Source organism: Gadus chalcogrammus, chromosome 16, assembly GCF_026213295.1.
Source record: "Gadus chalcogrammus isolate NIFS_2021 chromosome 16, NIFS_Gcha_1.0, whole genome shotgun sequence".
In the NCBI taxonomy this organism is placed as follows: domain Eukaryota; kingdom Metazoa; phylum Chordata; class Actinopteri; order Gadiformes; family Gadidae; genus Gadus; species Gadus chalcogrammus.
In genome coordinates this window covers 9,141,235-9,156,809 of record NC_079427.1, presented here as the reverse complement: position 1 = coordinate 9,156,809, position 15,575 = coordinate 9,141,235, and the positions used below count along the sequence as shown (strand labels likewise).

General features: G+C 51.3%; 1 protein-coding gene across 1 annotated transcript in view; it reads right to left on the bottom strand.

Annotated features, from left to right (window-relative positions):
• The window catches only part of robo2 (roundabout, axon guidance receptor, homolog 2 (Drosophila)), a 79,876-nt gene extending 71,014 nt beyond the window's left edge, over positions 1–8,862 (bottom strand). Inside the window, exons 1-6 of the mRNA XM_056610423.1 lie at positions 8,855–8,862; positions 8,562–8,624; positions 8,343–8,395; positions 4,547–4,704; positions 4,070–4,190; positions 3,396–3,534 (exon numbers count right to left, since the gene is read on the bottom strand). Of these exons, the coding sequence (XP_056466398.1) occupies positions 3,396–3,534; positions 4,070–4,190; positions 4,547–4,704; positions 8,343–8,395; positions 8,562–8,624; positions 8,855–8,862 (542 nt within the window). The remainder of the gene's footprint in view (positions 1–3,395; positions 3,535–4,069; positions 4,191–4,546; positions 4,705–8,342; positions 8,396–8,561; positions 8,625–8,854) is intronic.
• Between the last annotated feature and the right edge of the window lie 6,713 nt (positions 8,863–15,575).

Here is a 15,575-nt window from a genome sequence, read left to right as displayed (position 1 = left end):
AGAGGAGCGACTGGGACGGAACACGCCGGAAAAATGATTCACTCTGTGACGCGAGGGAAAACGCTCGCCCTCGACGCACAGCGAAGACGGCGGAAAATGTCAGAATTATAATACCGCAGTGTTTCGGGGCGAACGGCTTCAGCCTCAAAGGGGGCGGGAAAAAATTGTTTGCAAATATAAGTTGTAATGGAGGAGGCAACGGCCATGTTAATTATAAACACTGTGATAAAGATCCTTAAAAAATCAGCTGGATTTCGTCTGCATCGCTTGGGCTGACTCCCAGTACGGAGTACAACTACTGTACTTCAAAGGGAGGAAATACTAAGGCCCGGACACATGCACACACGCGCACACGCGCACACTCAAACACAACCACCCACACAAGCACAACTATTTGCCACAACTCAGTTAATTAGTACACACACTAAGCTCATATCCTTAGCCAACATCCAATCCAAAAACATAAGAACTGCTTTTATGTGTTTAGTTTGGCGCGGCGCTGCCAAACGACCGTCCCAGCGGTGGTCTAATCGGACCGGAGGAGAACACCCACGCCAGCGCGTGCTATCGGCGCGGCTGCTGTTTGATGTGGAGAGATCTGGCGGGCGTTCGAGGGCTAAAGGTGCAGCACGCGGGAAGAGAGAGAGAGCCTTCTGCTTTGATGTGACAGCGATGACACTGACAAGGCGGCGGTGGACGCCGGGGTCAGCGAGTCGCCGTGACGACCGTTGAGGCAGAACACAAACCAGACGAGCTAATGCGAACAGAGTCAGTAAGTCACGTAAGCTGCCACCCTGTTAGAGTGGCCGCCCTGCTCTGTAGCTACGTGATAACTATAGTTAGGGTTGGTACAAGTAGTCCATTCAACACTCTATTAGGTCATGGCTTTGGTAAACCTATTATGTCAGCTAACTTTGATGCATTTTGTAACTTTTAATCTATTTCGTAACTTTTAATGCATTTTCTTTAACTTTGAATGCATTTTTTTTAAATTTAAATGCATCTTATTTGATTATTACTAGAGTGTTTTTTAATGTGAGTCGCTGTGATGACTGCAGCTCTTCTCCGGGAGGGTTTCAATTCCTATCTTTATGTCTATCTGTTCTACTTGTTAATAAAGTTTTTAAGAATGATTTTTTTATCGTTTCATTTTATTCACCAGCAGCAACCTCTGGTGAACTTCATGTCAAACGGGATGCCCAGGAGATGGCTTTCACACTAATACCAAAGAGACAGACAGCACTTTGAGCTCGGAGTACTGTTGTCTAGCAGTAACTGTGTCTAGCGGTGTGTGATGCCAGTGATGGTAAATAAGAACAAACAGGCTAAATGTCTGCAGGCGGGAAGGATTATCTCCCATGATCCTCTGCTGTGAAAGGCTGGAGCTCTCCTGCGCGCGTTGCGCCTTGTACCTACGCTCACCTCAACCATCCACTCTGTTCCCCTCATCTCTGATTGCTTGCAGCATCCTGTATGTCTGTATCTGTCGACTGCTATTCCCTGTGTTCTCTCCCTTCACTCCAGTGTTCCTACCCCGGCCTGCTCCCCTGTCTGTCTGTCTGACTGGCTGTCTGTCAGCTCCCACTGTCAGCTTCCACTGTAAACTAACCGCCCCGCCTCAGCTCACTTTGTTTTTTATTATTTTGCACATCCCCCCTACTTATTAATTTCCTCACATACTGTGTTCTGTGTGTGTAACACTCTCAAGTCTGTGTATGTGTTTATCTATGTGTGCGTGCGTGTGTTTCTCTGTGTTTGTGCATCACTGGTGTGGGTGTGTGTGTGTATGTGTGTGAGTGGTGTGTGTTTGTGTACATCCTTGAGCATATCAATTTGTGTGTGTGCGCGTGTGTGTGTGTATGTTTGTTTGTGCGTGTGTGTGGGTGGGTGTGTGAGTGTGTATGTGTGAGTGGTCCGCTTGGTTCCCAATGGTTAGAGTGTAGACAGTGTGTAGTGTGTGGGTGTGCTTGTGTGTGTGTGTGTGTGTGTGTGTGTGTGTGTGTGTGTGTGTGTGTGTGTGTGTGTGTGTGTGTGTGTGTGTGTGTGTGTGTGTGTGTGTGTGTTTGGGTGTGGGGGCTGTCAACAGTCTAATAGGGCCGTCGGAGGCCCCATGGCAGTAAGGCCAGGTGGAAGCTGGCGTAATTAGTTATCCCTGGTCTGCCGTATGTGTATGTGTGTGTGTGTGTGTGTGTGTGTGTGTGTGTGTGTGTGTGTGTGTGTGTGTGTGTGTGTGTGTGTGTGTGTGTGTGTGTGTGTGTGTGTGTGTGTGTGTGTGTGTGTGTGTGCGTGCGTGCGTGCGTGCGTGCGTGCGTGCGTGCGTGCGTGCGTGCGTGCGTGCGTGCGTGCGTGCGTGCGTGCGTGCGTGCGTGCGTGCGTGCGTGCGTGCGTGCGTGCGTGTGTGTGTGTGTGTGTGTGTGTGTGTTTGTGTCCGTGCGTACATGGTATGCTGTGAACTATGATGCAGAGGATGGCCTACAGCCCGGACACATTCTACTTTTTGTGGCCTCAGGAGGACCAGACACACACACACACACACACACACACCTCCTACACACACATTATTAACTGGTGAATAATGGAGGTGGTTTGGCGAGGACAAGAGGGTAAGGATATTGTCTGAGAGCGTACCATGACAGCGCTGACTGAGTAGACTTCTCAAACAGAGCAACCTTTGAAAGCCTCATTTTGTCCCCCATAAATCTCCATTTTAAAACATTAAGAGGCGCAGCAGTAGAGGGAGAGTTTAAGCAGTCCTCACTGTCTAGCAGACACATCTTCACTGAGAGAAAATCTCTTGGTACGGAAAGTCCTCTACAAAAAAGAAGGAAATAGCGAAAGACTGATCACTTACTACTACTATTTAGTCATTTAGCAGAACACTTCCATGCAGAGTGACCTACAAGGATTTATTTTAGACATGTCTTTCATAGGCAGGTAGGGTTTAGCCCATCTGGGTCAGGCATGCCTACAGGAAGACTGTGTCGATTGGGGATGGAACACAGCAAGTCAAACACCACACCACTAGACCATCCTGCCCCTGTATATATATATATAGATATCATTCCTTCCCTCCTATAGATGCCCTCAGAGCTAGATAATGTATTGTTTTCCGATGCTATTCCCTACGTCCCTACCAATCAATCAACATGTCTGCTGTTTTGTCATTGCTCCCGTAGGTAGTTATACTCCAGGAAGGATAGAATACAACATCTATACAATATACAGCGCTATTCCTCAAGAAGCAAAGCACTGCATAATCAAGTCAAAAACAGTGACATGATTGAGTAAAAGTGCAAAGTGCGACCGGTGACACGATGTAGACAAGACGCAAGAGACATCAGGACACCAAAGACGGAATCCCGCCACCACGTTAGCGGTTAGCGTTAGCTGCCTACCTCCCGCGGGGCACGTCCACGTCGTCCTTGCGCCAGCGGACGTTGGGCTGGGGGTCGCCCTGCACCTGGCACCGGAAGTCCACCGTCTCATCCTCCAGGATGACCTGGTTGATGGGGCGACGCAGGAACGTAGGCCGCTCTGAACCGAGGAGAAGGAGAAGGAGTAGAGGGAGAAGGAGAAGGATTATGAGAAAAAGAAGAAGAAGAGGAAGAAGAAGAAGAAGAAGAAGAAGAAGAAGAAGAAGAAAAAGAGGAAGGAGCAGAAGAAGATGAAGAAGAAGATGAAGGAGTAAAAGGAGAAGGAGAAGAAGAAGCAGAAGATGAAGAAGAAGGAGAAGAAGTAGAAGAAGAAAAAGAAGAAGAAGAATAAAAGAAGGGAGAAGAGGAAAAAGAAACATTACATTACTCCATCATGTAATTTAGAGAGTTAGAATTCAACCGTGAACGCCTTGGCCAGGGGGATGTCTAGTTTAATGTGGCGTGGCGCTCGGCAAGCGGTTGCTGGTTGAAATCCTACACCTTAGAGGTAACCAATGGTAAAATTATACACCCTTGTGGGCCACGGAGAAGTGGAGCCAATGTGGACAATATAGTATTTTTTTTTTCGTTCTTGTCTCTAGGGTCAACTGACAGAATGGGGGCGGTTACTAGGGATGGATTATTTTAGTTCTCACCAAACACGGTGACTTGTGCCGTCTCGCTGTCTCTCTCTCCCACCATGTTGCTCCCCACGCAGATGTACATCCCCGCGTCGCTCTTCCTCGTGTTGGAGATCATCAGCTTCCCTCCCCGGATCTGCGGAGGAAGCATGAACAACGGAAAGCATGACGCTTGCTCTTCAACTCAACCTCTTTCACATTCAGACGCCGGCTGGTCTGCATGGTAGGCATCTTCTAGAACCGGGGGGGGGGGGGGGGGGAGAGTAGGAAAAAACATCCTCCTCCCGGTGATTGAGTGAGTAAAATATCCTTGGCTGAAGGTAACGTTAAAGATTCAAATAAATGTATTAATAAAAAAGCATGCATTTATAATGATCAAAAATTTAAAATTTAAAAATAAATCCCTCTCTCTTATAGGCTATTTTTAATCAACTTCAATCCAATATTCTTTGGGTTTACAAAACAAAAGCAAGCCGGGTGGCCGCCCCTCACCGTGATCCTCTCGTCGCGGTCGTCGATGCGCACTTTGTCCTTCTTCCAGAAGGTGGTGGGCTCGGGGTGGCCCCTGGGGGGCACGCACTCCAGGATGGCGGGCTCCCCCGCCGCCACCACCACATCAGTGGGGTTCTGCCTGAAGTCGTCCCGCAGCACTGGCAGAGGGAAGCAGGACGCAGACATTCAATGCACAGCGCAGACCTAACATTAGCACCAGCCGCGGCCTTATACTTAGAACCTCCCGCCGAACCGGCGGGTGGGGGGGGGGTAGGCAGCCATTTTGCCAGATGTTGGATGACCCAACGCATGGACCTCTCAGTGTTTGGAGGCTGCAGTTGAATAAAACGCTACTGTGTGTGATAGTGTATGTAAATGAGCAGGGCTGATGTGTGTTCGTCACCCAGGCTGCGTGCTGCATGAGGGGGGGGGGGGGAGGAACTAATTGGAGTTAATGGGGGTCCCTACGGAGGGGAGCAGAACAAACAGACAGAATGCCCCCAAGCCACGTGTCACTCACATGTGAGGGCTAGACACACACACACACACACACACACACACACGGGCAGAAGCCAGTGGGTGGTCTTCCAAACAACTGCTGGCTTGTATCTAACCAGCCCCCCCTCCCCAGGTAGGGTCTTTGTCAGAGCCCCCCCCCCCCCCCCTACCACACACACACACCCACACACACACACACACACACACCCTGCCCAGTGCAGCAGCCACAGTCACACCACCGGCTCATTATCAAAGTGGGCTGCTGCCACTGTGCATGTATACCCACATGTGCACACACACACACACGCGCACGTAAACAGTCAGGAACAAATACACACTAGGGCGCAAACAGACACACACTGTACACAAACAACAAATGGTGCCACCAAACACTTCCTGCCTGGTGCATTGTGGGAAAACATGTACCGCACACCAGGTCGTGTGCGGTACAGCAACACAACTCAAATGCGCCTCACCTCTCAATAAGGGGTTAACATAGCGACAGGGAGGGGGACCCGCCACAGATCACCGGTTCACACAGAGCTCAAGTACAACAGGAGAACAAATCCGGGGGTAAAATAAAAAACACTTAAGTATTGTCCGCCTCAACAGTGTGTCTATCCATGCAGAGGGCATGGAGTGTGTGCAGGTCCCCTGATTGGATAAAAGCCTGAGTGTGTGTGTTGGGGGGGGGGGGGGCGTTGTGTTTGAGGAGGGATATATTAAGGGCACCACTACAGGTCGGTATGGAAATTGGACCCCAGTGCTGGGGAGAGATGGAGAGGGTCTCTGGATTATAGAGGGGATAACAGGTCCCCGCGCTCAGGGCTGCTCTCATCTCTCGCTCCCTCTCATCCCCCTCTCTCTCTCCCCCTCTCTCTCTCCCCCTCTCTCTCTCCCCCTCTCTCTCTACATGACGCAGTCTCGTTCTTCTCCCTCTCTGCCTGGCTCTCCTGTCCCTTTTCTCTCTCGCTCTCTCCTCTCTCAGACGCATCTCTCTCTCTTCCTCTCCCTCTTTCTAGGGCGGAGTCTCTCACCCTTTATTCCTGGTACGGCGCTCGGATGCATCTCCCTCTCTGTCTCTCCCTCTTTCTGAGGCACAGAGCCACCCTCCCTCCCTCCCTCTCTCCCTGGACGCTCTCTCATCTCTCTGCCTCACACTCTCCCTCTGATCTCTTTCTCTCCCTCCACCACACAGTCTCTCTCTCATCTCTCCCTCCCTCTCTCTTGTTTTCCCTCTGTCTCCCCTCTCACCCCCTATCGCTCTCTGACACAGCCTCTCTCTCCTTCTCTCTTGGCACATTTCCTCTCTCTCTCTCCTTCTTGTCTATCCGTCCCTCCGATCCTCCCTCCCTCCCCCCTTCCCTCCCTCCCTTGCTCCATGAAGCTTCACAGCTATTGTCTTGCTACTTATTTATTTATTTCCAGCAAAGGGAAAAGGGAAAAGGGGAAAGGGTTGGGTGGGGGAGAGGTGGGTTGGGGCGGATGGTGCTGAAGGAGAGCACAAGCTTTCAACCCAATTATCTTGGGATGCCATGGAGTACATACAAGGAGGACCTCTGTGTGACACGCATCCAAATGAAAGCTTTGCAAGGGCAGGGGGGAGAGAGGAGACAGAGAGATGGGAGGGGGGTGGGGGGGGGTGAGAGAGCGAGAGAGAGAGAGAGAGAGAGAGAGAGAGAGAGAGAGAGAGAGAGAGAGAGAAAATGAAAGCTAAAGTGGGAGAGAGTGAGCTAGAGAAAGATACAGTGTAAGAGAGGTATAGAAAAATAAAGGGAGAGAAAGGGATGGAGAGAGGGAAAGGGGGAATATGAGAGGGAAGAAGAGAGAAGAGAGGGATGGAAGGGGAGCGAGGGAGCGATCAAAAGGTTGGATGGAGAGAGAAAATGTGGGAGAGAAAAGGAGAGAAACAAAACAAGAGCTGATTATCTCTCTCTCCATCTCCCTCGCTCTCCCTCTCGTGATGGGTTTGCCCCCTAATCAAACGAGCTAAGGTAATTAGTCAGCTCTGACGTTGGCAACCTCTTAGCTAGTACCATAGCAGCAGTCATCGCTAAGCTATTTATTTGCATCAAAAACGACAATCGGCTGTCGTCACAAACCCTGGGCCAGCTTGGATGTTATGCAGAGTGTTGTTTTCACGGCAGCGCTGGCTTTAATTGCTCCTTTCAAATCATCAGTGATTGTGGCCATTGTCTGAAACAATTTCCTTTCAAATGGGAAATGAAACAAGAGGAACGCTCATTAGTGGGGCCATTTCGGTCCTGGAACCTCTTGGTGTAATTGTGTTATGATGTTGTCGCACACTAGGTCAAAATCACGCACGCACAAGCACTATGTTATAGTACATATCCGATAAAGATTATGCTGTAGTATATTGTATACAATAAAGATATGCAATATATTCAATTCATTTCCGGGTGTTTGTGTATCTGATTGATATTATAAAACATGAATAATCCCAGGGATAATTCAGGAAGGAGATGACTACTGACTGTGCTAGTCCCAGCCACTGATTTGAACGGACAGATGCAGTAGTTCAGAAAGATTCCACATCCAAATCCACATCACGAAAAGGCAGAGTATTTGTATTATCTCAACTAATCCTTACAGAGTTAGATTCTTTTGACTGTTAAAAAGCACAACGCGGTTTAAAGCATTGTATCCCTGCTGCTATAGCTCTCTCGCAGACGATAGGTCGACAAACTCGTCGATAAAGTTTGCCGGCCTATCGGCTGCAAGAGAGGGATCTTTGGCTCCGACTCCCGGTCCCTGCGGGCATATGAGGCCTTGTTGGTAGACATACTTGAGGTAATTGCATTTCTATCCCCTTGAAACCCTCATGGCTCTCATATTCCTCCGCAGAAGGCGTCTGCTCGCATCCTGCGGAGCTCCGCCGGGCAAAACTCTCCATCGCTGGCTTGACGCTTATTCATATTCCCTTTTTGAATAATTTATTTCCGAACGCTTTATTTATTTATTTCCTTACTTACTTAGCACTTTCACCCCCTTGGTGGCAAGCTTCTGCATCCGCCCGTCTGTCAGCCAGGGGCTAACTGAGGGAATCTGCCCGGGCTAACGTTAATATATGCACTGGTGATGCGGAGTAATGAATACAGTTGGTCAATAAATTTGGTCCAAGTTCCACCGGAGGAGCGAGTTCATTTAGAAGCAGCCGGAACAGAAGTTACGGAGCACGGTTAATTGGCGGCGCTGGCTGGTTTAGCATCCAGTAAAACCCCCCGGCCAACCTTAAGGAGAGAGCGATGGAGAGGGGTAGCGGCCCTTTTGGAGCTGCCAGGGGCCCCAACAGCTGGAGCCTCCACGGGCTCCCGGCAGCTGGAGCCAGTCCTGGGGGGGGGGGGACACACGGGAGACGGAGAGCACCCTGCTTTGCAAACCAAATTTGGAACGCGTCTCCGGAGAGGCTACCGCCAGCAGCTATGCGTAGCAGGGGTCTGCCTTGTCCCTGGTGCGGTGGTCTCACCTGAGACACACGCAGACATACGGAACCCACCTCCCCAGGGCACTTGTCAGCACGGTCAACCCCCCAGTGGACGCACACTCTCCGAGGTCTGGCCTGCGGAGCGTTGTGCGACGGGACCAGGGGTGAGCAGAGATATCCGGATGGGAGCTTGGAGGTGTTGCCCTTTCCCCGGCCCGGCCAGGATATTATTCACCGTAAGGGGGGGCTGCCACGGCCTGTCGCCGAGATTAGTGGGGTCCTCGATGGCCGAGGCGTGTGGCTCGCTGCGTGCCGAGATAAGTGCGTTTTTTGCTTTGAGGAGCGCAAAAGGTGGCGCCTCTCACACCGCCATCACTACCGGCTGCTGAAACAACAAGTTGTTTTTCAGGGTGGGATTTTGAAAAATACACACACACAGCAATAACTCTGTACACTCCTGGCACAGTGGCACACACACTCGCAGTGTTCTTGCAGACACACACATGCATTCACTAACACAAACACACACACACACAAACACAAGCAGAGAATATCCGAACTAAATGCTCTTGCGATATACAAAGCTGCAGGGTATCTTTTTGTAATTCCGGAAATGTGGAACTTTATGGATGGAAATGTGTATTTGCGTTTGTGTGTGCGTGTATGTGTGTGTGCGCATCTTTGTTTGGTAGCTATTACATTTTGCCTCGCATTTTTATTGCAGTGAAACGACCCCTTCCTGAGCATACATATATATATATATATATGGTGGCGGTCCCGAGCTCAGACAGTCCCAGAGAGATTACAGCAGCTAAAAGCCCCCGGCCATACCCCACCACGCGACCCCACTGCCTCCCATCCACATTCTGATTAAAAAATAAACCATGCACAAAAACACACACACACACACACACACACACGCACACACACACACACACACACACAGCCACTCTCTCTACAGGAGAGTCACGGATTTCCAAGAGCTCGTGATTCTTTCAAGTGCTTTCCCTGCTTCATTTGACAGCGTGATATTATTACATTGTAACCATTTCCAATCCCGCCTTCAGCGGATGAGAAAAGAAAGACTCGAGTACCTCCGCGCTGTTCCCATTGGTGGCTTGTATTACTGCCGTAGCTGCAGGCAGAAGGAGCATTAGCCAGCCATCCACCCCTCCGTGTATTTATGGAGCCGTTATTTAGCCCGGTTTAGGCTCGCTGGATATCAAATGCTAGCAAACAACGGATGGGAGCTGGTCTCCGGGGGGGAAGTGCCACCAGACCCAGGCCCCAAACCCATGACCTTCTGGGCTGTCAGGCTGGCGGAAGACTCTTGAGAACTCGCAAGTTCATTTTCTGATTCCATCTGTAGATTGGCGGAGTTTCAGTTCACGACGAAAAAGGCTTTAAGGAAGCATGGCTTCTTCCGAGGAAAGTATGGCATCCAAGACCGACACTGACTGAATAACGATGTTAAAAAGTGATACTTTTCTCGTTTTTTGCTTTACTTCCAACCGGATTCAGCCAGAGTGAAGAGAACATGATCATGCCTCTGATTCGCGGGCTTTTTTCTTAACACCGAAAGGATAGAGTCATATTTGGAAATCCTTTTCTGGCCGGCCAAGGCCAGAGTGATATTCACTGCGAAACTCTGAGGTAAATAACAATCAGGGTTGAGCTCACAAGGCCAGTCAGGCAGGCACTAAGCCCCAAAAATACACCCGCACCATTGCATTACTGAGTGTCCAAATGACTGGTTGGAGCTGAATCCCTCGTTGTGACGGCAGACATCCACAATATTATGATAATATTATTATTAATAATGATATAAACCTCTCCCGGCACTACAGCGGGATAACCTCTGTCTGCCAACCAGATGCAGAAATTAGCCCTTCAACCTGACCATGCAGACAGCCAACAGGTTCACGCTGTTCCCCCCATAACCTCCTCCCTCCCCAACTCCCCCAACCCCCAGCCCAGGGTCGAAGGTCAGACGGAGGGAACAGCTGTATCAATATGGCAGCCTGGCAGTGCCCAGGGCTGTGGGCCCACTGAGGACCAGGGAGAGGCCGGCACCATTAGCACAACTCATCCATATCCTCCCGACATCCTCTTTCTCTCCCTCCCTCCCTCCCTCCCTCCCCCCTCCCTCCCTCCCTCCCTCCTATCTGACTCTGTCTCTCTCTCTCCATCCCCCCTGCTGTCATAAGAGACTCCCTCACTCTCTTCTATCTCTCTCTCTTCTCTCTCGGTCTCTCCCCCTCTCTGTCTATCTTGATCTACCTCTCTCTCTCTTCTACCTCTCTCTCTCTTCTCTCTCGGTCTATCTTGATCTACCTCTCTTTCTCTTCTATCTCTCTCTCTCGGTCTATCTTGATCTACCTCTCTCTCCTGCGGGTTGATGACCTCTACTTCCCACATGATATCCAGTGCCGTCCCAACACAAGGCAACTCCCACTCTCTCCCAAGGCCCCCTTATCAGTGCTCTCTCTCTCTCCCTCTCTCCCTCTCTCCCTCTCTCTCTCTCTCTCTCTCCCTCTCTCTCTCTCTCTCTCTCTCTACAACATGCTGATGCTCGCTCGGCCGGCGGCTCCTGCAAAGGGAAGTCGCGCACACGCACGTCCTATCATGCGCGGCAAACCGGCACAGCGTGGCCATGCTAGCCGTGACGATAGCATCTCCTCCACCCCTCCCTCCCCCCCCTCTATCTCCCCCCTACATCCAGAGCCATGGGATTGCAAATGACGCTGTCACCTCCGCCGATAAGACACCTGGAAGTGGGGTATAGAGTGGTGGGCGGGTGAGGTGGGGGTAGGGAAGGGGAGACGAGGTCCGGGCGGCGGTGCTGAGCTAGGCGATAGCGCCGGTGAGCGGGGGGGGGGGAGAAGACACAGCTGGTGAGATCATGATATGTGCATCTTTAATGGATCCGCTCCAGTTCAAATAAAGGAGACATTATCTGCGTGTGTGCATGTTTGTGGGTTATGTGTGTGTGTGTGTGTGTGTGCGGGGTTGGAGAGAGCAGGGGGTGTATGTACCGAGCGAGGGATGCGTGTGCTGAAGGTCAAACTTTTCGAGGTGATGAAGAACAGCAGGGTGTTGATTAAGGGGAAGCAGGGGTGGGCGGGGCTTAGCCAGAGCAGCAGGGGTGGGCGGGGCTTAGGCGGAGCAGAGCTACTGGGGCCATATGCTCCACATTCCATCACACAGGCGGTGGTGTTGGTGGTGGTGGTTAGGGGTGGGGGTGGTGGTGGTGGTGTGGGGTTGGTGGTTATGACCTCGATTCTTCTACTTCTTAAAGAAATACGCTGATTGAAACCACGTGACCCCTTCATATTTCACACAGCGAAACCTTAATTGGTCCTAACGAGTCCCCCCCCCCCCCTTCCGGTCACAAGGTAATGACAGGAAGTGGATGGCAGGGGATTCATGCCGGCCAAGAGCCAGGAAGAGAAACGTGTTGGTGTCGCCACCGTAAAACAATATAATTAACTCTTAATGAACCACTCGTCATTACACACATGCTTCCGCACCCACCCAAACACGGGCATGCGTAATAGACACACACGCACATGCAAACACACACACACACACACACACGCACAAACACACACAAGTAGGCGCACAAAGATTCATTTAGCCTAATCCATGCTTTATGTTAATGTACAGCTCATTAAAATGTTAGTTAAAAACTCATTAAAATTCACTCGGAGAAGTAATGGCTTCATTACTGTAATACGGTGCAAAGCAAAGGAAAGACAAGGAAGGGCGAGGCGGGGGGAGGGGGGTGAGAGAGGGAGCAGGGCGAGCGACAGCTTTCTAATCACTTAATTGTGTCTCAAAACGAAGACATTAGCATAATAAATAATGACGCGGCGCGCCCTCGGCCTCATCCTCTCCTGTTACGCGCCGCGCAGCAATTAGCCACCGCCACAAGTACGCACGCATTCCCGCTTCAAAGGGGTCCTAGGCTCACTCTAGTTCTCACTCTTATGTCTAGTTTGTGTGTGTGTGTGTGTGTGTGTGTGTGTGTGTGTGTGTGTGTGTGTGTGTGTGTGTGTGTGTGTGTGTGTGTGTGTGTGTGTGTGTGTGTTCATGCAAGTGTGAGAGTATGGATGCATGTCTGTGTGTGTGTGTGTGTGTGTGTGTGTGTGTGTGTGTGTGTGTTGACGAAGAGTGTGTGTGACTGTATGTGCGGACGTGTGTGCGTGTGTGTGTGTGTGAACACATGCGTGTGGGAGACTATGGACATGTCTGTGTTTGTGTGTGTGCCTGTTAACGAAGAGTGGCTATGCGGGTGTGGCTCTATGCGTGTGTGTGACTGTGTGCGGGTGTGACTGTAGGTGTTTATGGGACTGTCCGTGTGTGAGCATGCGCGTGCTGTACATGTGACTTGGCAGAAGTGCGGTGTAGGGCGGGGCGTGCTGCCGCTGAGACTGCAGCGGCGCTGATACTGGCGAACAATGGGTCCCCGGGTCTCTGCGGCTGCCTCGATAAGACAGAGCGGCCCACTGCTGTTGGACCACGGCCCTGAGTCAAGCCTCCACATACAGCCGGGCAGGAGTGGAGAGGGGAGAGGGGCGAGGGGAGAGGGGAGAGGGGAGGGAAGGTGCGCTGGTGGGTGGGTGATGTCCACTGGAGTGGGATTGATTTCCTGCCAATTGCACCAGCCAGACAGAGGCAGCCAGGCGTCCAATTTGAGCAGGTGAATCCGCTCAGCCCGATGGGTAACAAATAGACAGTGGAGAGGAGAGGCAGGGGGGGGGGGGGGGGGGGGGGGGGGGGGAGGAGGAGGAGGAGGAAGGGAGAAGAGGGGAGAGGAGAGGGGAGGGTAGAGGAGAAGAGTGGAAGGGAAAGGAAGAGAGGGAAGGAGAGGAAAGGGGAATGGAGAGGAGAAGAAGAAAGGAGAGGAGAGAGGAGAGAGGAGTGAGGACAGTAAAGAAAAGGGAAGGAGAGGACAGTACAGGAGAGGAGACAACAGGAGGGGAGAGGAGTGAGGACAGTAAAGAAAAGGGAAGGAGAGGACAGTACAGGAGAGGAAGAGGAGCAGGAGGAAGAGGAGGAGAGGAGAAGGCACAGCATGAAGGCAGTGTCTTCCCCCCCCCCTGAGACACTGTTCTCTGTGATACCATCTCCATCCTATCCAGGCTGGGATAAGGGACATTGGAGCGGCGGTGTGTGAGTTATATTATTATGGGCTGCATGGCTGCCAAGGCCAGAGCTGAACGGCTGAGTGGGCATGTTGAGAAGTGTATCGCATGGTTTCAGTTAGGACACAGCTGAGAGGACGGCTCTTGCCCTGCCTGTCTACCGCTGGGAGTATTGATTCTTATCAGGAATAGCTCTGGAGAAACAAGTTGGCCACACTACACTGCTTCTGCTGCTGCTGCCCGTGGGTTTTAAAACTTTCCTGCCGGGCCAGGATGTAAATTTAGAGCGCAGCGGTCACTGTGAGCCTCCTGGCTGGGGAAGGCTTAGGCACGCTTGCCACTTTGAATTAGCAGCGGCCTCTGCTTTGGAAGTGGGCTTAAATAGGCCGGGCCCTCGTAAAGTCTGGGATCCTCCAGGACTCCCAAACAAAGTACTGGTTACTGATGCGGCACTCGACCCCATAGTTCGGTGGACTGAAAGCTAATCAGTTAAAAAGCATTGTTGAAAATGCTCTATTAAAACGACTTTAGTTTCCTCTTGGTGTAAACATGAGGTTATTTAACTGAATACGTTATATGTTCAGTGCACTTCCCATTCTGAACACATTTCTTTTGTATCACTGTTTTAAATATGTTAACATATAACATTCAGTATTAAAGCGTGGCCCAACTGTCTCTGACTGCACTATTCCTAGCCTAGCTACAGAGCTAGCAGGTCTAGTGTTTCGTGCGGTGGTGGCGTGTGTGTGTTCGCGCCCGGCCCTAATGACATTGAGGATGTGACCTTCCGCTGGGGAAGATAATCCCCAGGATGCTGCAGCTGAACTGTGGCCAGCCTGAGAGCATATTGCCATCCCTGAGAGACCGACACACACGTGCGCGCGCACACACGCATACACACACACACACAAGGACACACACACACAGGTGTATTTATGCACACAAAGACTAGCTCCCCACAAGTCAACAAAAAAGCACATTGCTCACACACACACACACACACACCCACACACACACACACACACACACACACACACACACACACACATACACACACACACACACACTCACACATACCCTGTGAACTACCAAAAATGGAAGACACTAATAAATAAATTCAAATTTTGTTTCTCACCAGTTTATTTGGCCGTCTTGCATTGAAGCAGCCGCCCCTCCCACCCCCAACTCCCCATCTCCCCAGTCCTTGTTCTGGGAAGTCGAGTCTCCACCAAATCTTTGTATAATCTTTAATAGCTTCCCCCCCCCCCCCCCCCCCCCCAACCCTCTCCCCTCCCTCAACACCAGCCTATTTGAAGGGGCTGCTCCTCGGCTTGCTTTATGGGTTGGGATGGGATGGGGGGGGGGGGGGGGGGGGAATAATTGGATTGGCAGTAACGGCGGGCAGGCAGCCGTTTGCAGCGTGTAAAAGGTGTCAGTCTGCGGCGAGGCCCCCCGTTTTAATTAAGCTCTCGGCTGGAGATGAGCAGCTTTTATCTGCCGGGGGTTGATGAGCTGCGTGTGTAGCCGCGCCTCGCGCTGCACAGCGCGGGCCTGTCGGCGTGACGACGGAGGGTGGGGATGGATGGATGGACGGACGGACATAAGGATGGACGGACGGATGGAAGGACGGACGGACGGACGGACGGATGGAAGGATGGATGGACAGAAGGACGGATGGACAGAAGGACGGATGGACGGAAGACAAAGGGATAACCACAGAAGACTGTGCCCGTGTGTGTGTGTGTGTGTGTGTGTGTGTGTGTGTGTGTGTGTGTGTGTGTGTGTGTGTGTGTGTGTGTGTGTGTGTGTGTGTGTGTGTGTGTGTGTGTGCGTGTGAGAAGAGTGTAAAATTGTAAGTGTGTGTGTGTGTGTGTGTGTGTGTGTGTGGGGGGGGGGGGGTCAGTGCTGTGACCCAGCTTTGAAGGGTTGATATCATGCC